The sequence below is a fragment of the Pholcus phalangioides genome, unplaced genomic scaffold (assembly GCF_987345545.1).
Source record: "Pholcus phalangioides strain wild (caught in Gottingen) unplaced genomic scaffold, Ppha-v1.0 ptg000015l_1, whole genome shotgun sequence".
NCBI classification, from domain to species: Eukaryota; Metazoa; Arthropoda; class Arachnida; order Araneae; family Pholcidae; genus Pholcus; species Pholcus phalangioides.
The window spans coordinates 73,728,239-73,756,226 of NW_028301608.1; the positions used below are offsets into that span (position 1 = coordinate 73,728,239).

At 38.5% G+C, this 27,988-nt stretch overlaps 1 protein-coding gene across 4 annotated transcripts in view; it reads left to right on the top strand.

The window, feature by feature from the left end:
- Positions 1–27,988, top strand: part of LOC149076665 (pre-mRNA-splicing factor CWC22 homolog) — a 336,314-nt gene that overhangs the window by 122,909 nt on the left and 185,417 nt on the right. For all 4 annotated transcript variants that reach the window (XM_089244291.1, XM_089244289.1, XM_089244288.1 and 1 more), the window contains exon 5: positions 2,531–2,624. In XM_089244291.1, the coding sequence (XP_089100417.1) occupies positions 2,531–2,624 (94 nt within the window). The remainder of the gene's footprint in view (positions 1–2,530; positions 2,625–27,988) is intronic.

Sequence of the window (27,988 nt, forward strand, 5' to 3'; positions counted from 1 at the left end):
GTGCCGCGGGATTCCAGAGGTTGAGAAACACTGGTCTAGTGGCCCCACATCTTACAGTAGGGCTTCCCCCCACCCTTCAAGCTGAGATCTTTGCCGGGCTCAGGCCAAATTTTTCATGCGTCCCATTTAGTGAATTTATAGTGTAGGGAAACAAAAATGAGAATTATCTCATTTAGAGTCCCCGGGCTGGATCATACCTGTGCTGTGCTTCCCTCCGAATTTAAAAATCGGCTGGACTATGTTTGTACCCTTGAACGATCTTTTCGACTGTTGTATATAGAAACGTTTCTTCTAATTTTTTTATTTTACCTGCGCCAATACGTTTCACCTGTGAGCGTTAATGCAATCAGTAAAGAAATGAGCTCATTCGTGCACATTCTATTAAGACGTGTTTTCTTCTGATTCACATCCCTGTCTGGTGATGAGCGTCGATTCCGACAGCAAACTGCAGATTTCGAAAGCCGCCTCCGATCGTTCAACCGACTGAACAAACTGCGCGATCAATCACACCTTGCTCCATTCAACGTCGTTCATGTCTTTTGCTCTGGTTTGAGCCCACTATTGCTATTCGTTGAAATTTTTTTTGATCGAGTCTATGAGTGCCGGGGTGGGGTCAGGGGTACCCCCTCGGGAGAATCTCCAGATTTCTGGATTCCAAAAGTTGGCACTTCTGGAGTTGACAGACTGGACTGTGGAAGACTCCCAAAAAGAATGTAATATATATATTGTGACGAAAGCAGAAAGAAGTTATCTGTGGTTGCTAAGAGCCTATTTTGGCTAAATTTTTTTTTTGTAATCAAGACATTTCTGTCATTTTGCTTTGGCTTGAGTCAATCTTACAGGATACTGAAATAGTGTGCTATGAAAAAAAATTAATTTTAAAATTTTTCAAAAAAAATTCTAAGGATTTTTTTATTATGCCATGATTATATATGATGCCTCCCCTTATGGTAGGATGGGGGGGGGTACCCTCCCCCATCCTACTTTTCCTAATTTTTTGAGTGGGAGCCCTGCGAATGAGAAAGGTCACCAAAAAGTCACAGAATTTCGCTTTTGGTATTTGGTAGACACCCTGATATAGAAGACTATAATTTCCTTTCCCAGTCTGAACATATCAGAGCGCTATTGACCCGACTTAGTGCTATAGGTTTTTTATTTACCCAACTGTAGGAAAAAAACTTCCAGAATCCCCCCCCCCTTCTTTGTGCCTAAAAATCTTGGGTTTTTAGGGCTCTAAAGCTCATAGCTGTTTTCCACCATTTCCTAGTCTTTGACACTGCCTTATACACAAGCTAGTAGCTCTCGCCAAGGCACCTGCAGATAACGTAGCATTTCTAGGCATTATGAATCTAGCTAAGTCCCCATACATAAAGTGGTATTTCTAGGAGCTCAAGCTGTACCTAAGGCGCCCAAAGAAAAGGTTATACTTCTTGGAGCAGCTCAAATCTTAGCCATTACTTCATAGGTTCAATGGTCTGTCCACAATAGGTTTTCGTGCCTAATTTCTTCAAAAGGTGCCTTAGTCAATGCTCTTGGTGGCCCTTCAGAACAGAATGAGTATGTCGTGAACACTATATTTCTAGGAGCTCTACCGAGAACGACCAATAGCAAGAGAAAACAGTTACAGCTAGAAGCGGGCAAGATTCTGCCCTTTAATAAAGGTGGATAACGGAGGCTGATCTGAACATGTCTCTAGATGAAGAGCGTCAGAGCAATTGTCAAAAATGGTAAAGGAAACCTCCACTTTCTTTTTTTTCCCCTTCTTCTCTTAAGAATTAGTACAAACCCAATCACTGTGAAACTGCAAGAGGTGCAAATGTAAATGTACATTTTTTTTTCCTTATTAATTTTAGTCAATGAAGGTAGAAAATGAAAAAGTCAATATTTTTCAAGTTTTTTTAAAGATCAAAAGTCATTTAGAAAAACAGGCACCAATGTAGGCAAAATTTTGATTGGGTGGTCAGTAGCTGTCTGTACTACACAGCAAATGTCCAATTTATTAAATATAAAAATAATTTTTAAAACCATTATAGTTCTAATTTCTGCTTGTAGACAATATTAAGTTTTAAAGGTCTTGCTTTAAAAAATATATATATTGTAGTTTTATCAAAGGACATCCAGCAGAAATCATTTTATGTTTTATGATTAAATTTTTTATTTTATGTTTTAAAATTAGCACATGTAGTCAGTGGCTAGGCCACTGACTACATGTGAATAAAATTATATTTATATTTAATAAATTGGCATTTCAAACTCAAAATTAAAATTAGTAAATGTGGAATATATAAATAAAAATCTAATTTAATTTTTTGAAAATATGATTTTTATCAATCACAATATAAATGTCATTGAAGTTTTAAATTTTTGCCTGGGAAAGTGCTTGAATAGTCCTTGAATTTTTTCACTTTCAAAGATTATGAACCATGTGTAAATAAAGCTGCTTCTTATACAGTTTATACAGTAGTTTTTAGCTCTTGCAGCTAATTCATAGTCACAGCCTTTGACAGCTTGTTCATATATTTATTTCCAGAGGTGTTCTAGCAAGAGCTATCATTCAAGCTCAAGCAATGTCTCCTACATTTACTCATGTTTATGCAGCACTAGTCGCCATCATCAATAGTAAAGTAAGCAGTTTTCAATTGATTAAACATTTTTATTTGATAGATAACATTTTTAGGAATCATTTTTACTGTGCAAATGATACATTGATTTTGAGTTGACTGGGAAATAAATTCAATGAAACATAGATATATAGAGTCAGTGATTCTTGACAAGGCTACCACTACTGAATCACACATGCAGCTCGTCCATATTTCTCTGCAGAACTTGTAATGAATTGGTACATGTCGGAATGTGTGTATATGTGTAGTGAACCTAACGTGAAGTTTGTTTGTGTGTAGTGCTTCCATCTGCCATCAATTTTTCTAACTATGTGTGAACGAAGGTGCATTTCTTTCTCAAGCGGGTGGCAAGATGAAGAATGCGTGGGGTGAAAATGACCCCACCATGCCAGTTAAGGGTTTTAAAAAAAGGATGGACAGCACAGTAAAACCATCTGGTTCACCTTGGCCTATTTACAGCGATCTTGTAATTTGCACATTTTGCACTGTGCTTTTGAAAGTGGTCTGGAAGGAGCGCCATTGTTAAAAAACTTACATGTATTCATAATTTACTGTGCATTGTTGAAGAGAGTTGGCAGGCTGGACTGTGGAAGACTTAAACATGGTTCGTATGGTCCTTGAAAACCTTGAAAAGTCCTTGAAAAAAAAAGTTCATTTTCAAGACCTTGAAAATCCATAAAGAGTCCTTGAAAAAAATTTTTTTTTTAAGAATGTAACAAAGTGTAATGATTGAATAATTGTATTGTTGTAGGCCTGTTGCTCTCTGTGGCAAGACTTTCTAACGGGGAGATCAGCTCACATTCGCTCCTTTAAGTTGGGAACAACATAAAACCAACTTCACTTGGCCACTGCTATGATGACGGGATCATCGCGATGCGAGTTCGTCGTTATGACCACTCAATACTGTGAAACATTATAGCGGCTTCCTTACAAGGCTGCTGCGAATAAGACTGAAGCATTATTCCCCCCAAATATAATTCAAGTAAAAATTCTATCACGCACAAAAGTTGCATACACCACTGTGTACATGATGACATCTCATGCTGTAAGTATAAAAAAACTGTATATGCAATTCCTATAGGCTACTTTAATCAGTGCATTAGAGTTTCCCATTAAACTTGGACATAATACTTGGATGACCCCTTAAAGGTGAAATAAAGGTAGAGAAAGGTTAACCCTATTTCTCTTCCACGCTATAGTTCTGTCACGTGACTGCTTTCAAATCCACTGGGATGTATACCATCAGCAGCCATTTCCTATGGTCTTGACTTGTGAGGTGACAGGTAGTTCAAAATCGAAAAATATAAAATAGTGTCTATATACGAGTTGTGTCTGCGTGCGTGTGCGTGCGCATGTATAGCTCTTCCGAGAATTAATTTTTTTGCAATTGGTATTTGTATTCTTTCAGTCATTTAATTTATTCAGACATACTTATTACACAAAAGATTATTCTTCTTACAATCTTGTAAATTTTCTTTTTAGTAGTATATATATTTCACTTAATTTATGTAAATTCAGGGTGGAAAATCTGCTACAGTTGCTACAATTTCCAACGTCTGCTAAATTTTGCTCCAATTTCTAGTCGTTTGTTACATTTTGCTACAAAAACAAAATTTTCCCTTAAGAAACTTTGAAAAGGCATCACAATACAAGCTGACTTTTTGATAACATCATCTGTCCACCCCGCAATTTGATTTCTTGGCGCTACACAAATAGAATTAGCTTGAAACCCCCTCCTCAAGATTCGGTGCCCAGGCTTCTTACAACATATAAAATAGGCTTAAACTATACAAATTGCAGCTCATTGGCAGAACAATGAAAAAAAAACCTTCAATCACTGTTTCCAGCTGCTGGGCTTCCACTCATCCTACTTTTTGGTAAAAATGTTCTACTTTTCCTACCAAATCTTTCTGAAATTTGTGTAATTGGTTTTTAATTGAGCAGCAAATCATCAATATATTGCCAAATATTACAATATTTGCTTAGTTTGAGGTTTAAAAAACTGGAGTAGTCATTAAAAACTTCTGTCTGGAATGGAAAAATAATTTTGTGTTTACTACTTCATGGTCTTGGACAGTACTTAACATTCATTCAAAATTATGGTGCACATTTTGTATGTAGTTGAAGCAGTTTGCATTACAAAGAAGTTGGATACATAGGCTATTCCAGGTTTTGTGATTGTGATGCTACCCAATACCAATCAATTGCCTTCTGTATTTTTGAGACAGAAACAATATTTACAATTCTCAGCAAAGAGCTAGAAATGAAAGTGTTTAATTTGCCAAAAATGATTACACAGGTATTGATCAGTAAAATATAAACAAATCCCTTTAACCCTTAACTGCTTTTGTGAAAATTCTGTGTGTAACTGGCGTCGTGGGGTCATTTTGACCCCAGCAAGTATTGATGCATTTTAAAAATCAACTTCATAAAAACAATAGAGACTTCATTCATCTGCCAATTAATTCACTAGATAAATTTTCGAATTTCCTTAATTTTTTTTCCCAAAAATTTTCATTTATAAAGACACACATTCAAAAAAAAAAAAAAAAAATTGAGGGATACATACTCAGAAAATAAAATTTACAAATTAAAATAGTATTTATTATATTTTCATAAGTCTTATTATATACTCTTACTCTAAGTTGGAAACAGTACATGCAAACAATAATGATCTTATGTGCAATTCACTAATAACACTATCCTCACCCTCACCTCGGATATCCGATGTTTCACCATTAATTTGAAACCGTTATCGAGAAAACTGATGCTCTTCCGGTATGCCATTTCGATCTGAATACTCCTGCCGTTAGGCAAAAAAACACTCAAGTGGTGAGGCGGGGTCATTTAGACTGCATGAAAACTTCAATCAATGATATAGAGGGATGAAAAAGTAGAAAAGCATCATCAGGGTTTGTACAGGGAAAACATTTTTTACCAAAAAAAATCAGGGAAAATGACCCATTTTTATTTTAAAACCTGGAAATTTCAGACAACGACCTGGAAAATCGTCACAATTGTCGTCTGATCGGGAAAAAAAGATAGATCTAAAATAATAATAATAGTAAAGAGGAAAAGAAAATTCCGTCAAGATAAAAAAGGGAATTCAGATAACATCGTAAATATTGATAACTAGCTGCAATACCCGGCGCTGCCCGGGTTTTCTTCAATGAGGCTTTTTGGATCATGCGATATCTTCCTCTTTCTTTGAGGGACATGCAAACCGTGTCTAAGTTAACCAATATGGCGACGTCCTGCGCGACTCATGAAATAAACAAAAATCTAAATTTAAAGAAACGTAGAAATGAATAGTCCCCCCCCCCTTTCTTTTATGGGTGTTAGGTATTTCGATTCCCTCCCCCTGAACTTCAAGTTATCTATTTCTGCCTGTCTCAGCTTCCAAAAATGCTTAATTAAAGCTGTGGAATTTTTTCGATGCACTTTATGGGGCCCATAACTAATTTTAAAAACATCCTAAACTATATGAATTTATGCAAATAAATATCAAAAGACATTATTTTTCACATTTTATTATTGCAATACGGAGACATTAATTTTCATGCTTGAGAAGATGTAAATAAAAAGTTGAAATCAATGTTATTGCATGAATATCGAACTCGAAAGTAGGTCTGGCTAATCACTTCATATTTAATCTCCTGGGCTTCGTATATCTCTAAGCGAACTCAATATTTCAAAAATCGAGGATAAAATACAACTTTTAAAATTATTGATGGGGTGGAAAACCCCACCAAATTTCCGCATTTCTACAGTAAAATCGGCAATTTTAACACTGATTTCTATGGGAATCATCCTTGGCCTGACCCTCAAACTGATGCTGATGATGATTATGACGTCTATTCAAAAAGCCTCATTACTGAGAGTATATTGAAAATGTGGCAAACCATTATAAAGGCATAAACTATTATACATATACTAACAGGATTAAAGAAGTGACAAACCGTTGTAAAGGCATATACACGTCTGAAACTCATCGCTAGGGAACCACGGTAACCAAAGTAAACGTTCGGAAAGTGATTGTTGAGGCCCAAAAACCATTGTTGCCGGACAGTTTTTTGCCCATTTGGGGCATTTGCCCTGGTCTGATGAAATTTTAAAGTAGCCTATCAAGTCGGGTCCCATTTGGTATATATGCAAAATTTGGTGACGATCGATCTAAAATTGTAGATTTGTATAGAGAACATACACACACAGACACACACACAGAAAATCAATTTTATATATATAGATCCGTAAAATATTGCAAAAAACATTAGATACTGCCGAGGAGGAACGAGGATTTCGAAAGTCCACTTGGAAAAGCGTATTGCTACGACTTCATCGTAATTCTTTCTAGTGTTTTCAGAAACATCATATACGCATTGTAGAAAGCCATGGTTCAAAGTTCAGTTGCGATAATTTTGTAAGTTTTGTAAGTTAGGAACAGCGGATGGCGCATGTGTATATTTTGATTTCCCACGTGGGTATTTTTATTTGAAAACAATTTTGTGTTGTAAGAAAACTTGTGTGGGCAGATCGTCAGTAGGCTCATTGGATCAAAGCAGTCAAAAATGACCTGTATAAAGCATGGTGGCAGCTTTGCGGCAAAACTCACAACACGGGCAGATAAGTTAACCAGAACCATGCCAAGCATGTGAAATCAGAGGAGTTCAGTGAACAACCCCCGATTGCTAAATTTCTCGGTTCTAGCGCAAGATAGATCTATCTCTAGGAGGTGCTGTTGCAAGCCAACTGTAAAGAATTTTGATTCAGTGAAACCAACTACATCTTTGATTAATTATGTCACAAAGGAAACAACTGTAAAGGCTTAAATCTTGTGGGCATTGAAATTGCATAAAAGGGAAATATCATTTCTTAATTGTTCCATTTTCCTTCTCCATCAGGCGTATTTGAAAAGCATAAATGCATGTAAACACAATCTACGATTATGATGCCATTATGATATTGTAATTATATAAAATTATTAATTTTATAATTAATATAAATAGTTTTATAATATAATTAATTTTTTGTAAATTTTTATTGGTTTACATCAATTTTTTGATTTAAAAAAAACATGGAATTTTTGGAAAATTTGACTAAAAAGTCATGGAAATTTTTTTATGAAAATGAGTATGAACCCTGATTATAAATTTGTCGAACACGTGTTAGCAACTGCCTTGAAAGGTACTGAAAATAAGATGATCCAGGTGCATTTCTTTCTCAAGCGGGTGGCAAGATGAAGAAAGCGTGGGGTGAAAATGACCCCACCATGCCAGTTAAGGGTTTTAAAAAAAGGAGGGACAGCACAGTAAAACCATCTGGCTCACCTTGGCCTATTTACAGCGGATCTTGTAATTTGCACATTTTGCACTGTGCTTTTGAAAGTGGTCTGGAAGGAGCGCCATTGTTAAAAAACTTACATGTATTCATAATTTGCTGTGCATTGTTGAAGAGAGTTGGCAGGCTGGACTGTGGAAGACTTAAACATGGTTCGTACAGTCCTTGAAAACCTTGAAAAGTCCTTGAAAAAAAAGTTCATTTTCAAAGCCTTGAAAATCCATAAAGAGTCCTTGAAAAAAAATTTTTTTTTAAGAATTCAGTGAGAGTCCTTGAAAATTTTTTTTTAAGAATTCTGTGAGAGTCCTTGAAAAATTTGTTTTTTCCGAAATAGTATTCGCCACTTTTTTTTTTACTCCATAAGTGACGTCCATAAAAAAGTGCAAAGCACAGGGAAAAAGCTTTAGCAGCCAATAACCCTGGATAATTGGATTTAAAGCACGTTTTTCCCCCATTATTCTTAAGCCAGGTTTTCTGTGCCGCGTGCAAAGTGAATCGCCCAGCGTGACACGCCGTCCACTCACCAATAATAAGAAAACAAGTTCGACTGTTTTCCTAGAGAGCGCAACAAGCCTCACGGCAATGTTTTACGTCGGCGTGATTGGCCGACTGCTTCTGGAGGAGTTAAATGCATTGTGCGCCACTCATTTTATCAATCTTCTATTCATTTTTGTTTTCTTTCACTTCCCTTCATCGAGCTCGATGCTTCCCTTCAAACCGGAGCATGCAGATGACAGAGTAGCTGATGCCAGGGCCGTGAGCTGATGCGCCATGGTAGGAATACACAAACGCGTAGTGTGATTATGTAACACGTTTCTGTCAATGCGAAATGATCCAGCCCGGTTCATGCGGCGCCAAAAACCTATGTTGGAATGTTTTTCCCCTTTTTATTCTCTGTGCACGTGGAACCGCTCGGCCCGACTCAATATGTAAATCGCTGGCGGCGTGCTCCCACCCTCACGGGAGCTTGGCTTTATACTGTAGGCTGGTTTTTTTCCACGTGTATGTCGGGATTGTTTTTTTTCTCCGTGAGATTGCCAGTTGTTATTTGTCGGCCGTTTTATTTATTTATTTTTTTTTATGATCGTAAATGATCTTGTTTTTTTTCCTTGCAACTTTTATGGAATAAAAGTCTGAGTTCAAAATGAACTTCCGATCAAGTCCTTCTGCTGTAGAAGGTATTGCAACAACCCACTTCTAGGAAAATCCGGCTTTATGGTAGCATGTATCCGGTGATTGTATATAGACGTATTTCGAGTCGTTGGTAGTCATTAAATTTTTGTACTAGGTATTTTTTCTGGAGGACTTGAGAAATAAATATCTTAGAAAAGTTTCATAATTTTTGCCGAAATAATTTCAGTCTTTCGGTCCTTAAGTGAGCGAAGCTTCCTCTGATTACTGTCAACCATATGCAGAGATAGACTTGGAAGTCTGGGGAGGCACAATGATGATGTCAATTCATATATGCATATATACATTAGATCAGTCAACTTCACCTTTCACGCTGCCCCCCCCCCACCGTATCTCCGCCCATGCTATCAACAAAATATTTATTTAGGAGTGATGTGAAGCGCTTGTACAAGATTCTTTAAAGAAAGAAATCGAAAGATGAGTAGCAAGTGTGTGTACTTTTAATTACTTGTGGCTGAAAAATCCCTTCTATCAAGATTGGTTGCTGAGTGTGCCAGACAAAAATGCCGCCAAATGCGAGCTGTGCTTCAATGGGTGAATCGGCGCTGAAATCCATTGAGCTTATTATATTACTGGAGGGAGTATGATGCAGGGCCATAACTAGGATTTTTGTATTGTCTTGCCGCCCCCACCAATTCGGAATTCGATAATTTTATAACAGTGTTCACCTAAAAATTGCCACCCGGAGCAGTTACCCCCGCTCCCTCTAGTACCGGCGCTGGTATGACGTCAGTGGTCTACATCATTCCTTTGAAAATCACGTGATGCATTGAATGTCAGCGCATCTCCGTTATTTTCTAATGGCATCCATAGTTGTTTAAAGGAGTTTGAAAGAATAAATGAAAGAAATAATTTCAGTATCGATGATATGATTCCAGAATTAATGAAAGAAAAAACTACCGAATTAATGAAAGATAATTCCAACATTAATGAGAGATAATTCCAACGTTAATGAGAGAATTCCAAAATTAATGAGAGATAATTCCAGAATTAATGAGAGACCATAGCTGCCAAGTCTCCCGAATTTTATCTTCATCGCTCGATCTCCCGAAAAGTTCTTAAATCTCCCGAATTTTTATGAAAATCACGAAAATCCCTAATTGTCCCAAAAAATTCCCTACCTCATTAAAAAAATCCCCGCTTATGAAAACAATCCCTAAGGAATTTCTTGTGGGGCATGAAGCCTTTTTTTTCCCTTTCGAAATGACGTCATACGTCGTAAATGGGGAAATTCCCTTTTTAAGGAAGTTTTACAAACCTTCTGGTAACAAGAAAGTTGTTTGTCTTATCGTGCAGGGAAATGGCTTAGCAGCCAATAGTCCTGGATAATAATTGAAGATTATGGTGATGCACATGTGGTCAAAATTTCTTTTGTTGAAGTTACGTACGTGCGATATAACAAAGCATGAATACTGATAAGCAAAAACATATTTAATCAATTTGAAAGATACTTATTCCGATGAAATTCCTTTCATCAAACGTTCCAGAACAGGGCTGACTTTTCCTTTTTGTACAAGTTGTGTTATGGACATAAACATCGGTCATGGAAAGACTGCCATCATCAGTCGTGAAGTGAAAAAAAAACATCAAGCAAGTGTCACAAAAAGTCAGTGTTCTTCAAAAATTGACGGTGTTTTCCTTCATCTTCCGATGATTTTGGGGTCATTCGCGCAGAATGTTTGTTCACAGCGTTTCTGATTGAACACAATATTTATTTTTACATCATTGAAGTTTTGGCCTCCAATTTCACTTGTTTTTTGCGTAGGAATTTTATTCCCAAGGGTTTAACTTCCATGTGTGTAAAATCCCTATTTTAATTTGACTTCAGTTTATGAGTAGGGATTTTATTCCCTACGCTTCAACTTTTATGTTTGGAAAATCCCTATTGTATTTATTAGGGAGTGGTTTTAGCATAAAATACGGGTGTGCGCGAAAATCTCCCGAATTTTCATTTTCAAAAGTTGGCAGCTATGAGAGACAATTTCAGCATTGATAAAAGAGATAATTCCAAAATTAATAAAGCAATAATTCCAGAATTAATGAAATAATTTTAGAATCAATAAAAGAATTCAGCATTAATGAAAGGAAGAATTTCAGCATTAGCGAAAGAAACAAATCCAGAATTGATAAAAGCAATTATTCCTTGAGTAAGAAAGAAATAAAATTAATGAAAGAAATAATTTAATCTTTTTCTATCTTTAGAAGAGTTCTTTTTTTTAGTCTTTAAAAGAAAATTAATTGCAATATTTAGAGACTAAACTACATTTCAATGAGGAAATTGATAGGCACGAACTGTTATTTAATGTGTCATATGTTTTATATGATATATATGTGTATGTGGCCTCCTTTATTCATTACGAATGATGTGAAATAAAGTAGGTAGAAATGTAATTTCTGAAAGTTTTAATCAAAATTAAATATGTGCCTATTCATGTGAAAAATATGCGTTTGTAAAAAAAGTCCTTGAATTTTTAAGTTTTACCTTGAAAAGTGCTTGAATAGTCCTTGAATTTTCAAGTTTTACCTTGAAAAGTTCTTGAATAGTCCTTGAATTTTTTTTCGTTGGAAGAGTACGAACCATGTTAAAAAAATTTAATATATATTGTAACAGAGCGCCATAAAATAATTTTTTGTTGTTGCTAGTACACTGTTTTGGCTAAAAATAGTAACAAAAACAAAGTCATTTCTGTCATTTTGCTTTGGCTTGAGTCAATCGTACGAATTTCATCGATTTTTCCCTGACTGGCTGTGTTTGATGAAACATTTGTGTATCCTTTAACTTAACGGAATGGAAAAGTTTGCAAAGGAACTTATTATCACACTGTAAAAACAGCAATGAAGAATCAGTCTTCACCATCAAGAGTTGTGACGCAAGAGCTGTCAGTAAATTCAGGATGTCTATGATCATGGAAATATAACAAAATGATAAAAGGGTCATGAAATAAGTTAAAAATAGGGAGTGGAAACATGTACTCAGATTAAATTATTTATGAAAATAGAATCATTCTATTAAATTTCTAATAGTTTAATGATTGTTCTATGGTTTTTATTTCTATAGTTCAAATTAAAAATAATTTAATTCTATGGTTTAAATTACTATATGGTGTAAGTTAAAAATAGTTCAAGTCTAGTTTTTTTATCACTATTAAATTTCTTAGAATTTCTAATAAATATTTTACGAATGACCCAGCAAAAGAAGTAATCTCAATTGATCAAGAGCGAACTCAAAAAGAAACACATCATTTTAAATATGAAATGGGTAAATTCTGGTAAAAGAAGCACGATCAAACGTTCAAAAATGCTTGAAACTGAAAACTACAAAAGCATAACTTGCACCAGTAGCGAAAACAAAAAATAATAATTACTTTTCTAATGAGTGTTTCAAGTCTCTCCTGTGGTGATTTTCTTTTTTTAATTAGTGATTACCAAGTTTACAACGTAAATCTAAAAACACTAATTTTCAAATTATTTGTGAAATCTGAAATACCATATGCTAAAATGTGTCTTTCAGAAGCCTCTCATTTGTTCATTTTGTAGAGAAAGTAAAAATATAAATATCAAGAAGTCTCTCAAATTTTTATTATTTAAAAATTAAAAAATGAATAAATTATTTCTTCTAGAGGAAATCTCTGTATTTGGTGCCTTGTGGGGGGGGGGGGGGAAGCACCTCCTCTCTTTTTGAGCTGAGATAACACTATTTTTTAAAGTAAAAAGTAATCCTGTATACGCTACTGCATATATGTACATAAAAATGTATTTTATTTACTGCCAAAATTTTAAAGTGCTAATAAACTGGTAAATGCTGCTATAAAAAAAAACTTTTTTGCTGCTTCATTGTGATTTATGGTAGTATACGATCCCAATTTTTTTGTTCTGTGTCGACATACATGGATAGCATATCTGCCAGTCTCGTTGAACCTTTCTGTTAGGCCATTTGTTTGCGGATGATATGCCGTGGTTAGTAGATGCGAAGTCTTGCACAACTCATTTATTTTCCTTACAAGTTTGGAAAGAATGATCAACCTCTGTCACTAATTATTTCTCTTGGTGATCCATGCTTTAGAATAACATCTTCAACTAGACATTTTGCGATTTCCATTGCATCACCAGCTTTCGTGATGGTGAATGGTGTAAGATAATCTGTACATACAATTATCCATCGGTTCCCTTGAGTTGTCAGCGGAAATTGTCCGAGCAGATCTATGCCTATTTTACGGAATGGGGCGTCAGCAGGTTTAATCAGTTGAGGATATCCTGGAGGTCTTTGTGATGATTTTCTTCTTTGACATTCATTGCAATGAGACATATAACGTCCTACAGCTCTATAAAGTTCATGCCAGTAGAACTTTCTGCATACTTTGTCATAAGTCTTTGCCAAACCTAAATGACCAGCTTTGGGTGCGTCATGAAGGATTTTCAGTACTTCCATTCGAAGATATTTTGGCATGACCAAGAGCCACGGTTTTTCTAAAGGATCGTAGTTCTAAAGGATCTAGTACCTGGAAATTTCAGTAACTACCTATGTCTTCAAGCTTCTTTTGGATAACTTGTAACTGACAGTCCATTAATTGTTTGTCTTTAAAATTCGAAATGGCATTGAGGAATGGGATGTCTTCAGCTATTACTTCTTTAGCTTCAAGTACTGGATGCCTAGAAAGACTGTCAGCATCCCCATGTTTCTTCCCACTTTTGAAAAAACTACCGTTACATCATACTCTTGCAGATGTAATGCCTATCTAGCCAGTCGTCAAGAAAGAAAACTTTAGATTGGTAAGCCAGCATATAAAGAGTGGTGATCAGTTACGACTGTGAAAAGGCGTCCAAACAGGTAATTGTTGAAACTTGTTTATGGCCCATACAACGGCCAAGCATTTTTTCTCGGTTGTTGAATAATTCTTTTCTGCTGTTGAAAGTGACCGAGAAGCATATACGATCGCTTTTCATTTCTATCTTGAATCTGTACAAGAACTGCACCTACACCATATCCACTGGCATTCGTATGTATATGGGTTTCTGCTTCTGGCTTAAAGTAGCCAAGGACTGGATGTTTCGTGAAACATGATTTCATTGATCGAATGATGATTGTTGGTCTTCTTTCCAAGTGAATTTTGCATGTTTCTTCAACCGATGCAATGGGTGCAGCTGTGACATGGAAATCTTTATTAAAGCGCCTGTAGTAGGAACATATTCCTAAAAATTCTCTCACGTCAGAAATGTTTTTTGAGATTGGAAATCTTTTGATGGCTTCTATCTTGGCTGGATCTGGATGAATTAAATCTTTATCCTCTAGGTGACATAAATCTTGAGTTTCTTCTGTCCAAAATGGTCTTATGGTTTAAAGTTAATCTAGCTCTCTTTTTATACATTTCATTACCAGTCTCAAACGTAAAAGATGTTCTTCAAAAGTTGATCCATAAACTATTACGTCATCCAGATAACCCATTTCAGTCCTTTGAGTAAACTGTCCATTATCCTCTCGAATGTAGCGGTTGCGCTGCAGAGCCCAGAAGGCATGGCTTTAAACTGGTAAAGACCATTGGGAGATATAAATGCTGTTTTTTTCTTATCTTGCTCGTCTACTTGTATTTGTCAGTATCCAGATTTGAGGTCCATAGAAGAATAGATGCCTGCCTCTGCGAAACTGTCTAATGCATCATCAATTCAAGGAAGAGGATACATATCCTATTTGGTAATCTTATTCAGGCGATGGTAATCAATGCAAAAGCACAGTATTACATCTTTTCTCTTCACTAATACAACTGGGGAAGACCAAGGACTCTCAGATGGTTCAATTATATCTAGTTTTAGCATTTTATTGACTTCATTTTGTATTAGACTTTCTGCTAGCAAAACTCTATAAGGTTTCTGTTTTACGGGAAGAGCATCCCCAGTGTTTATCTTGTGCTTCACACTTTTGGAAATTTTCACCGATTGGGTTTCAAAATCAAAAATGCCAATGAACTAATTTTTGCTCGTTTTCTGTCATCAAGATTAGGGTCCACGAATTGCTCTAGTTTCTCTAATTTTTCTTACGTGTCTGTTACAACTTTATGCTTTTCTTCATTTTTTGCTGATCCAGTATTGCAAGATAGAGAACACGATTGACAGTCTTCTACAGGGGCATCGGAAGTATTTTCAACCCGTGGGTGCTCACACTGGCGTATGCGGGAGGGGTTTCCCCCCCCCCCCCCATATTTTAAAAAATATTGAATTTTTTTATTTCTCTTATATTTCTATAAAAATACTGTATAACAGCAGTTCTCAACCAGTCCTCTGCGTGCATTTCCCACAAGCTCCACGATTACTCCAAGGCCATAAAATAAATCAATGAATCTGCTAAATAAATAAACAAAAGGAGGCTTGTGTGCGGGGCTCGCCATGGAAATGATATATTAAAAAGAGCTCTGTGAGACAAAAAAGGTTGAGAACTACAGCTGCATTGGCATACGCAAGGGGGGGGGGATTTGGGGTTCTAACCCCCTAAGCCGGTATTATAGTGTTATGTTGCAGGGGAAAAACGTAAACACCCCCCCCCCCCCCGCATCTTTAGAAGAAAAAAATAAAAACCCCTCCCTTGAGAAAATACACGCCTATGCAAGGCTGGGTGGGGTGAGATTTAAGCTTTCCAATCCCGATACAAAGTTTCTTAATAGGTATATTTTTTCATATTCCTTCACTATAATCCTTTGTCCTTAAAGGGGAAAAACGAACGTTTTTTAAATTTGGAGAACATTCTGTGATGATAGGGTGAACACAGGGTTACAGATGTCTCAACAGTCCAGTTAAGATTTGTTTAAAACATCAAAAGTCAAAAAGCAAGAGACAAAGTTTCAAAATTCACAAATGTGTTCCCAGCTAGATAAATTGATCATTTTTGTCTCACCACTGTCATTTTCTGCACATGAGAAATAATTTGACCGGGACCTACAATTTTTTGCCTATTCCGAACGGCAGATTTTTTTTATACTCACTGAGAGGCTGGTGCGCTAGTCCCTCGGTGTGGGACTCCCTGTGGTAGCAAACTTTTTTGTGGTCATGTCGCCGTTGTTGTTGTTCCCCAGTGTCAGGAAAGTTTCTGACAAGAATGAATCGGGTATCGAACACGCGACACCTCTAAACATCTTTTGGTATTTTTTAGGTAAGTATCTTATCGACCTCGGCTACCGCACCTAATGTATCAAAAATTAGTTTTCTCAAAGAATCATCAATCCAATATAGTTCAAGTTTCACAGTCGAAACATTTTTTTCTAAAAAATGCAAAAGAGGTCTGGGAGACTTGCCTCAGGTAGATCTTTTTTTTTTTTTCTTGGTTTTTTGTTTAGCTATATATAATGAGTGTTGGCATTCGTCTGTCTATGACATTTGTGAGTGGGGTGGTTCAAAATGCTTGGAAGCAGGGATGCCGGAAGTCAAAAATCATTGGTGTTGCTCAAAGTATGCGAGTCATTTCTCTGTACAGGCCACAATATTTACATATATTTTCTACCGACCATTTTTTTAAAATATTTATTACATTATTTTCCACTGACTTTTTGAAGTAGGTGTCCCGTTTTTTTGTTTCGAATCTATTTGATTTCAGCGATGACCCGTTTTTCAACCTACTGATCCTATGCTTGTAGTGACGACATAAAACGTAATGAAAACTTTACGATTTAATATACGAAAGAAACATAACGAGAAGGATGACACATGTATACAAATCGGTGGTACAATTCCAACTGATAATTTTTCTTTTTTTTACAGTCACCAGGAGCGTGAGGAGGGTGCGCCATCTATACAGATAAGAATGCACTACAGCACTCCCCCTCCAGTCGAAGACGAAACATTTAAGAGAAGAAAATTTGAATAATAATCATACAAATAATAAAAAAAAATTGCAATATACATATATACCATACATAATTACGAATCATATAGCTAATTTCGAAGGGTCAATACGAAATCGCACTCTTCGGCCAGACCTGGAAATATACTGATTTTTGAACGTGTCACATAAATTATTATTTAACATAAAACATGGCTTAAGGCGATCTATGGATACATTTTTATGATTGCCATTAATGTTCAACATAAAATACTTATCAGTTCTTGAAATAACTTCAAATGGTCCGGTGTATGGTTGTTGTAGAGGTTTGCGTACACAGTCTTGTCGGACGAATACTGATGGGGAAGTTAGCAAGTCTGTCGAGACGAAGGGCTTAGACGAATTGTGATGAGAGGTTGGTACTGGTCTCACACGGGAGAAATGGTCTCTCAGTTTCATCCAAGTGCCGGAAGAGTTCACCAGGGAGGCGTAGGGCTGTGCCGTATACCAACTCAGCGGTTGATACTTGGAGGTCCTCTTTGATGCTGGAACGTAACCCCAACAGGACTGTAGGTAGAACCTCTGTCCAGTGCTCGTTTCCTTTGAGGACACACATCAGAGAGGCTTTGAGATCGCGGTGGAATCTCTCAACCTGGCCGTTACACTTTGGATTGTAGGTAGTGGTGTAGGATTTTTCGATGCCGCACAGCTGTGCAAGAGAGCGAAATAGATCACTCTCAAACTGACGACCTTGATCTGTGGTCAACTTTTCAGGAACGCCAAACCGACACGCCCAGGTAGAAAAGAATGTCTCAGCTGTAGTTTCAGCAGTTTGGTTAGACATTGGTACCGCTTCGGGCCACCGTGTGTACCGTTCAACGCATGTCAAGAGATACGTGTATCCTTTAGAGGGAGGCAAGGGTCCGACAATGTCCAGATGAACGTGTGCAAAGCGAGAATCAGGAACCTGGAAAAAGCCTAAAGGAGACTTGGTATGTTTGATAACCTTCGACTTCTGGCAAGCGATGCAAGTACGACACCAATCTTTGCAGTCTCTCACAATTGATTTCCAAATAAATCGTTTGCGTACCATACCTAGAGTGGCTTTTATCCCAGGATGGGACAGATTATGCACAGAGTCGAACACTAGACGTCGCATTATAAAAATGAGTAAATTGGCAAATTTATTAATTTTCATGAATTTGAATGACTAATTAGCCAATTAATTATGATCTTAATTAGCATTTTTGACTTACGGCATCCCTGCTTCCAAGCATTTTGAACCACCCCACTCACAAATGTCATAGACAGACGAATGCCAACACTCATTATATATAGCTAAACAAAAAACCAAGAAAAAAAAAAAGATCTACTTGGAGGTCCTCTTTGATGCTGGAACGTAACCCCAACAGGACTGTAGGTAGAACCTCTGTCCAGTGCTCGTTTCCTTTGAGGACACACATCAGAGAGGCTTTGAGATCGCGGTGGAATCTCTCAACCTGGCCGTTACACTTTGGATTGTAGGTAGTGGTGTAGGATTTTTCGATGCCGCACAGCTGTGCAAGAGAGCGAAATAGATCACTCTCAAACTGACGACCTTGATCTGTGGTCAACTTTTCAGGAACGCCAAACCGCCACGCCCAGGTAGAAAAGAATGTCTCAGCTGTAGTTTCAGCAGTTTGGTTAGACATTGGTACCGCTTCGGGCCACCGTGTGTACCGTTCAACGCATGTCAAGAGATACGTGTATCCTTTAGAGGGAGGCAAGGGTCCGACAATGTCCAGATGAACGTGTGCAAAGCGAGAATCAGGAACCTGGAAAAAGCCTAAAGGAGACTTGGTATGTTTGATAACCTTCGACTTCTGGCAAGCGATGCAAGTACGACACCAATCTTTGCAGTCTCTCACAATTGATTTCCAAATAAATCGTTTGCGTACCATACCTAGAGTGGCTTTTATCCCAGGATGGGCCAGATTATGCACAGAGTCGAACACTAGACGTCGCATTATAAAAATGAGTAAATTGGCAAATTTATTAATTTTCATGAATTTGAATGACTAATTAGCCAATTAATTATGATCTTAATTAGAATTTTTGACTTACGGCATCCCTGCTTCCAAGCATTTTGAACCACCCCACTCACAAATGTCATAGACAGACGAATGCCAACACTCATTATATATAGCTAAACAAAAAACCAAGAAAAAAAAAAAGATCTACTTGGAGGTCCTCTTTGATGCTGGAACGTAACCCCAACAGGACTGTAGGTAGAACCTCTGTCCAGTGCTCGTTTCCTTTGAGGACACACATCAGAGAGGCTTTGAGATCGCGGTGGAATCTCTCAACCTGGCCGTTACACTTTGGATTGTAGGTAGTGGTGTACGATTTTTCGATGCCGCACAGCTGTGCAAGAGAGCGAAATAGATCACTCTCAAACTGACGACCTTGATCTGTGGTCAACTTTTCAGGAAAGCCAAACCGACACGCCCAGGTAGAAAAGAATGTCTCAGCTGTAGTTTCAGCAGTTTGGTTAGACATTGGTACCGCTTCGGGCCACCGTGTGTACCGTTCAACGCATGTCAAGAGATACGTGTATCCTTTAGAGGGAGGCAAGGGTCCGACAATGTCCAGATGAACGTGTGCAAAGCGAGAATCAGGAACCTGGAAAAAGCCTAAAGGAGACTTGGTATGTTTGATAACCTTCGACTTCTGGCAAGCGATGCAAGTACGACACCAATCTTTGCAGTCTCTCACAATTGATTTCCAAATAAATCGTTTGCGTACCATACCTAGAGTGGCTTTTATCCCAGGATGGGACAGATTATGCACAGAGTCGAACACTAGACGTCGCATTATAAAAATGAGTAAATTGGCAAATTTATTAATTTTCATGAATTTGAATGACTAATTAGCCAATTAATTATGATCTTAATTAGCATTTTTGACTTACGGCATCCCTGCTTCCAAGCATTTTGAACCACCCCACTCACAAATGTCATAGACAGACGAATGCCAACACTCATTATATATAGCTAAACAAAAAACCAAGAAAAAAAAAAAGATCTACTTGGAGGTCCTCTTTGATGCTGGAACGTAACCCCAACAGGACTGTAGGTAGAACCTCTGTCCAGTGCTCGTTTCCTTTGAGGACACACATCAGAGAGGCTTTGAGATCGTGGTGGAATCTCTCAACCTGGCCGTTACACTTTGGATTGTAGGTAGTGGTGCAGGATTTTTCGATGCCGCACAGCCATGCAAGAGAGCGAAATAGATCACTCTCAAACTGACGACCTTGATCTGTGGTCAACTTTTCAGGAACGCCAAACCGACACGCCCAGGTAGAAAAGAATGTCTCAGCTGTAGTTTCAGCAGTTTGGTTAGACATTGGTACTGCTTCGGGCCACCGTGTGTACCGTTCAACGCATGTCAAGAGATACGTGTATCCTTTAGAGGGAGGCAAGGGTCCGACAATGTCCAGATGAACGTGTGCAAAGCGAGAATCAGAAACCTGGAAAAAGCCTAAAGGAGACTTGGTATGTTTGATAACCTTCGACTTCTGGCAAGCGATGCAAGTACGACACCAATCTTTGCAGTCTCTCGCAATTGATTTCCAAATAAATCATTTGCGTACCATACCTAGAGTGGCTTTTATCCCAGGATGGGACAGATTATGCACAGAGTCGAACACTAGACGTCGCATTATAAAAATGAGTAAATTGGCAAATTTATTAATTTTCATGAATTTGAATGACTAATTAGCCAATTAATTATGATCTTAATTAGCATTTTTGACTTACGGCATCCCTGCTTCCAAGCATTTTGAACCACCCCACTCACAAATGTCATAGACAGACGAATGCCAACACTCATTATATATAGCTAAACAAAAAACCAAGAAAAAAAAAAAGATCTACTTGGAGGTCCTCTTTGATGCTGGAACGTAACCCCAACAGGACTGTAGGTAGAACCTCTGTCCAGTGCTCGTTTCCTTTGAGGACACACATCAGAGAGGCTTTGAGATCGCGGTGGAATCTCTCAACCTGGCCGTTACACTTTGGATTGTAGGTAGTGGTGTAGGATTTTTCGATGCCGCACAGCTGTGCAAGAGAGCGAAATAGATCACTCTCAAACTGACGACCTTGATCTGTGGTCAACTTTTCAGGAAAGCCAAACCGACACGCCCAGGTAGAAAAGAATGTCTCAGCTGTAGTTTCAGCAGTTTGGTTAGACATTGGTACCGCTTCGGGCCACCGTGTGTACCGTTCAACGCATGTCAAGAGATACGTGTATCCTTTAGAGGGAGGCAAGGGTCCGACAATGTCCAGATGAACGTGTGCAAAGCGAGAATCAGGAACCTGGAAAAAGCCTAAAGGAGACTTGGTATGTTTGATAACCTTCGACTTCTGGCAAGCGATGCAAGTACGACACCAATCTTTGCAGTCTCTCACAATTGATTTCCAAATAAATCGTTTGCGTACCATACCTAGAGTGGCTTTTATCCCAGGATGGGACAGATTATGCACAGAGTCGAACACTAGACGTCGCATTATAAAAATGAGTAAATTGGCAAATTTATTAATTTTCATGAATTTGAATGACTAATTAGCCAATTAATTATGATCTTAATTAGCATTTTTGACTTCCGGCATCCCTGCTTCCAAGCATTTTGAACCACCCCACTCACAAATGTCATAGACAGACGAATGCCAACACTCATTATATATAGCTAAACAAAAAACCAAGAAAAAAAAAAGATCTACTTGGAGGTCCTCTTTGATGCTGGAACGTAACCCCAACAGGACTGTAGGTAGAACCTCTGTCCAGTGCTCGTTTCCTTTGAGGACACACATCAGAGAGGCTTTGAGATCGCGGTGGAATCTCTCAACCTGGCCGTTACACTTTGGATTGTAGGTAGTGGTGCAGGATTTTTCGATGCCGCACAGCCGTGCAAGAGAGCGAAATAGATCACTCTCAAACTGACGACCTTGATCTGTGGTCAACTTTTCAGGAACGCCAAACCGACATGCCCAGGTAGAAAAGAATGTCTCAGCTGTAGTTTCAGCAGTTTGGTTAGACATTGGTACCGCTTCGGGCCACCGTGTGTACCGTTCAACGCATGTCAAGAGATATGTGTATCCTTTAGAGGGAGGCAAGGGTCCGACAATGTCCAGATGAACGTGTGCAAAGCGAGAATCAGGAACCTGGAAAAAGCCTAAAGGAGACTTGGTATGTTTGATAACCTTCGACTTCTGGCAAGCGATGCAAGTACGACACCAATCTTTGCAGTCTCTCGCAATTGATTTCCAAATAAATCGTTTGCGTACCATACCTAGAGTGGCTTTTATCCCAGGATGGGACAGATTATGCACAGAGTCGAACACTAGACGTCGCATTATAAAAATTAGTAAATTGGCAAATTTATTAATTTCCACGAATTTGAATGACTAATTAGCCAATTAATTATGATCATAATTAGCACCAAGATCGTTGTGATTGTTAAATTACAAGCTCTCAAATTTATGAAAATTAGAAAATTCCCATTTTCACTAATTTTCATGAAAGTTACGAAATGTCAGCTTTTACCGAAGTGCTTGGTAAAAGCCCCGAAATGTATACGTTTTCAAGCGTATTCCAGGCTTTTACCAAGTCGACTTGGTAAAACCTAGAATTTACCGCTCTTCAGGCTTTTACCGTAACATATATACCATTTTTAGTGTATTTCAACAGCCGTAGAAGTTGCCCTTCCCGACCCCCCAAATGACAGGCCTGCCCCCAGACCAGACTTTTCTGGGCCATTGCATTGTGAATTTGTAACGTGAAAAGCCAGCCCCTAATTTTTTTTGGGGAGGGGGGGGGGCATCATTCTTCAAACTCTTCGAGTGAATTCAAAAAAGCAAGTAAATTGCATGTTATTGCGAATCAGTTGTGCGCATCTAGCAAGCACTTTCTAACATATATTTTTGCATGATACAAGTGAAATGGCTAACTACTTGTATGATAAATTTTCTCGTAATGTGTACATACGCAGTAGATAGAGTAATGCGTTAGAGTTTATGACGTGGCGCTTGTTCCAAGGAATAGGAAACTTTGTTTTTAATTTTGCACTAAACACAGTATTTACATTTAGAAGAGGTAGGAGGTGCAAAAAATCCAGGTCTGGGATTCAGTGAAAGAAGCTAGAGCGGGAGCGGGGTAGACCAAGTTGTGGGGTCCCTGCATCAAGAGCGACTCTCTGACAAAATTGTCTACAGTGTGGCACATACTTTCGGCGCTTCTCTGGCTTATAAGCTGTAAAATGACCCTGAGAATCCACCGCTGTATTTCTCAGCTAGACAAAATGCACAAAAAAAAAAATTTTTTCCTGCAAATCATTTATAGTTTGAATTTTACTGACAGGCCCTGCCTATGTATCAGAGGGAACTATGGAACTACAGGGAGGCATGGGGAACAACTGCCCCGGGCGGGAAAATTTAGGGGGCGGCAGTTTTTTGTGGGGACAAAGAACACCCTTATAAAATTAGCTAAGACTATTTCAGCCCCACCCCCACTAAATTCTGTGGGGGGCTGAGTGCCCCCAATAATTAATGAATATAAAATGCAATGCAACGTTCACCTGCCCCACCCACAGAGTACAGGCTCGAGTCGGGACGATTGACTATTTTCAATCCCCTCAATGTTTTCTTCATGTTGGTGCCTCTGACAGACAAAACATTTTTTCTAAATTTTTCTGCTATAATTAACTTCTTGATTTAGCACCCAATCTGCCCCTGCCCAGCATGGAACCTTTCGCTATCTATTAATATAATGATGTTTTAACATAAAGAATTTTGTGAAGAAAAAATATCAGTGGTTCTCAAAGTGTGCGTCGCAGCTCCTAGGGCTGTCGCTGTGAGTTTACAACATTAATCTGTGTGAGTTCCGTGCTCTAAATTTATTTTTTTCTGAACTGTTCTAGAAGGCAGCAAAGAAACGATGGCTAGAACAAAGAGGGTTGGCAAATCTTCGAGAACCACTTGATACTTTATAAATGGAATTATTGCTTACCTAGTTGCTTCAAAACGAAGGTCCAAGCATGCAAAAGTGGTCTTATCTAGATGTTTAAAAAGAAAATGAACGGCATAAATGGCCAAGCTGCTCTGTCAAGATCATACACTGAAGAGCAAAAAAACTGGTCAACCTGCCTAATATCGTGTAGGGCCCCTGCGAGCCTGCAGAAGTGCCGCAACACGACGTGGCATGGACTCAACTAATGTCTGAAATAGTGCTGGAGGTAATTGACACCATGAATCCTGCAGGGCTGTCCATAAATCCGTAGGAGTAAGAGGGGGTGGAGACCTCTTCTGAACAGCACATTGCAAGGCATCCCAGATATGTTCAATAATGTTCATGTCTGGGGATTTAGGTGGCCAGCGGAAGTGTCGAAATTCAGAAGAGTGTTCCTGGAGCCACTTTGTAGCAATTCTGGACGTGTGGGGTGTCGCATTGTCCTGCTCAAATTGTCCAAGTCCGTCGGAATGCATAATGGACATGAATGGGTGCAGGTGATCAAACAGGATGCTTACATACCTGTCACCTGTCAGAGTCGTATCTAGACGTATCAGGGGTCCCATATCACACCAACTGCACACGCCCCATATCATCACAGAGCCTCCACCAGCTTGAACAGTCCCCTGTTGACATGTAGAGTCCATGGATTCGTGAGGTTGTCTCCATACCCATACACGTCCATCAGCTCGAAACAATTGGAACCGAGACTCGTCAGACCAGGCAACGTGTTTCCAGTCCTCAACAGTCCAATGTCAGTGTTGTCGGGCCCAGGCGAGGCTAAAGCTTTGTGTCGTGCAGTCATCAAGGGTACACGAGTGGGCCTTCGGCTCCGAAAGCCCATATCGATGATGTTTCGTTGAATGGTTCGCACGCTGACACTGGTTGATGGCCCAGCATTGAAATCTGCAGCAATTTGCGGAAGGGTTGCACGTCTGTCACATTTAATGATTCTCGTCAGTCGTCGTTGGTCCCGTTCTTGCATGATCTTTTTCCGGCTGCAGCGATGTCGTAGATTTAATTATTTTACCGGATTCCAGATATTCACGGTACACTTGTGAAATGGTCGTACGTGAAAATCAAATTTGATCGCTACCTCGGAGATGCTATGTCCCATCTCTCGTGCGCCGACTATAACACCACGTTCAAACTCACTTAAATCTCGATAACCTGCCATTGTAGCAGCAGTAACTGATCTAACAACTATGCCAGACACTGGTTGTGTTATATAGGCGTTGCCGACCACGGCACCATACTCTGATTGGTTCCATATCTATTTATTTGCATACACATTCCTGGACCAGTTTTTTTGGCTCTTCAGTTTATAAGCATACCCCATATATTTGTCGGTATCTGTCACAAACAACGAGACAAATTTTTCTTAAAAAATCCTGCATTCTCTTGGGGCATTCAAATGGTCATTTAACATGTGTCTGGATCACCCCATCAATGCAGAGTTCCATTTATTGTAAAACACGCTTTTACCCTGAGACAAAGGAGGGGAAGCTTGCCCAGACACAATCGAGGAAATAAAAGAGGAGATGTGTGTTGTCTTTCTGTATAAAAATACCTTTTCTAGATGATTGACAGTGCAAATAACTACTGGACACATGTATAAATAAAACAAGCCGACAGAACAAGAGGTACAAGTTGGAAAAAAAAAATTTTGTAAGTTTTTACGAAAGCAATCAGTAAAAGGTTTTCGTTCAAGGTTTCGTTCAACACTAAAACATGTGGTGTCTGGATACCCTCCATCCCTTAGGCAAAAACCAGGAATCTTTGACACAAGCAAAAATTGTGAGAAAGAAGGGTGGGCCCTCCTTTATCAATGTGTTTTGAAACCAGAAGCTCTAGCAAGGTTCAAGACACATAGGAGAGAAACAAGCAGTTTTTCTTTTTAATTTTTTTTTGATGTTCGATATTTGCGAAAAAATAAGAAATCTATGTAGGAGATTTTTATTTCTTAGTCAATTCTCTGGGTGCTCCGCCCAGTGTTACGAAGCAACCCCGTCTCCGACGTCACTGGTCTTCTAGCTCTGTGAGTTCTACTAAAGATCTTCCCTGAGGTATGAGTTCAGACTCAGATGAAATGTTTGATGCCCATACATTCCCCTGAACCATCTTCAAACACGATGACAGATGCTGGCACACTCAGTTCTTTCTCTAGTTGGATTTCTTTTCTGCGAGTAGCCATAACATTTCCACAGAGTTCTTGACATTTGCTCACCACAGAAATTTTCCAGATGGAATTTGCAGGAATCGTGTGGTTTTTTTTTCCCCCTGATTCAGGACTGTAGCAAGAAGCTTCACCAATTTGGATCTCACCAATGCCGCAATCAATTGTTGCATCTGTGGCTATAAAGAAGTCCCAACCCAAAATAAGATTATAGCTACACTGCGGGAATACTAAGAATTTGAATGGTTGCACAATTCCGTTGAAGTCCACTCTTAATACACATCGTCCAAGAGCTTCCACTAGCTTTCCACTGGCAGTACGAAGGGTATTACCACGTTCAGTGAATAACTTTGTCTTTAACTTGTGACGTAAATGTTCTGTAACCACAGAGTAGTCAGCACCTGAATCGACCAAAGCTTTTACATTATGTCCGTTTATCACGACAAATACAGAATTTTCCATCAGTATAGCCGCTGTATGCACTGGAGGATTTCCTTCGATTGCAGCTTCATCTCCATAACAGGTTGCAGAGCCTAGTTTTCCTCAGCGGATCAACTGGGCAAACTGCATTGCGTCTGGGGTATGAAGAACTGTTTCTATAACGTCTAACATCATCTTCACTCTCGTGTCCACATTCGGATACAAAATTAGAACCCAGTACATTTTCAGGTGTATGCCAAAGATTTGGTCATCCTCTTCATGATTGGAGTTGCTGGTTGTCTTGGATGTCTGGGTCTGGTTTTCCAGAAATTCTGCTTATCTCTTCCTTCGGGCATCAAGGATTCAGTGTTGTCTCGGGTGAGAGGGCTAGCATGTCTTGGATCGTTTTGTACCTCTTCCTGGATCATGTCTTAATTAATTTGTTCTTGAAAAATATAATCATCTCAGAATGACTACATCTCTTCAAACTTAAATTCTGATGAAAATTTTCATGTTTTAGACACAAAATTGTGGTATTATATGTACAGTGAAAAGTGAGAGAGAGAGAAAAAAAAAATCTTCCTTCTGCATCATTAGCAAAATGCCTCTATGTATTTGAACTTATCAGTAAACACGCTTCTTTTTCCATACTTCCGGGAGCATCGTTTAATTCTCTACGCAAAGAAGAACTCAAACTTTTCACAAACTCAGCTTTTTCTCATCAAGAACCTATCCAAATTACATACCATTTTACAATCTGGATCCAAATTTTCTTAGGATTATTTTTGTGAAGTCAAAAAAATTCAAAACAACAGGATCATATCTCCTTTTCCACTTTTCCACAAAAGACATACCATGTGAACAACAAAGTTTGTGTGTCCACTCTACACAAGCAATCGGTCGTTCAAATTTTGCACGTTTTTGGATATTGGACTGAATGAAAACACGAAAGGGAAGAATCTATACAACCACAAGATTCAACTCAGCGTATCACAATAAAATAAAGACAGAAGCCCAATAATTATTCACGAGATTAACAACACAATCATGTCTAAATTTTACTAATTACACTTATTAGACTACTCTTATTACACTATTCTGGGTTAAAATGTCAAGGGGGGGGGGTGTTCCACAACTTTTCCCACCGTGACACTTCTCACACTGATGCTGCTCCCTGGTTCTCAACTGGTCTTCTGCTCATCACTTGATGTCCTCGGGCTGTCCAAATGTCTCTTTGAAGTCCTGTTGAAAAATTGCCCAGCTTGTAATGAGGTCTTCATTGTTCTCAAACCATTGCCTAGCATTATCAGTCAAGTAAAACACAACATTAGCTGAGAGAATCGAGTCATCTGAACTATTGTAATTGAGATCCTTTCATAATCTTTCAGCCATTTT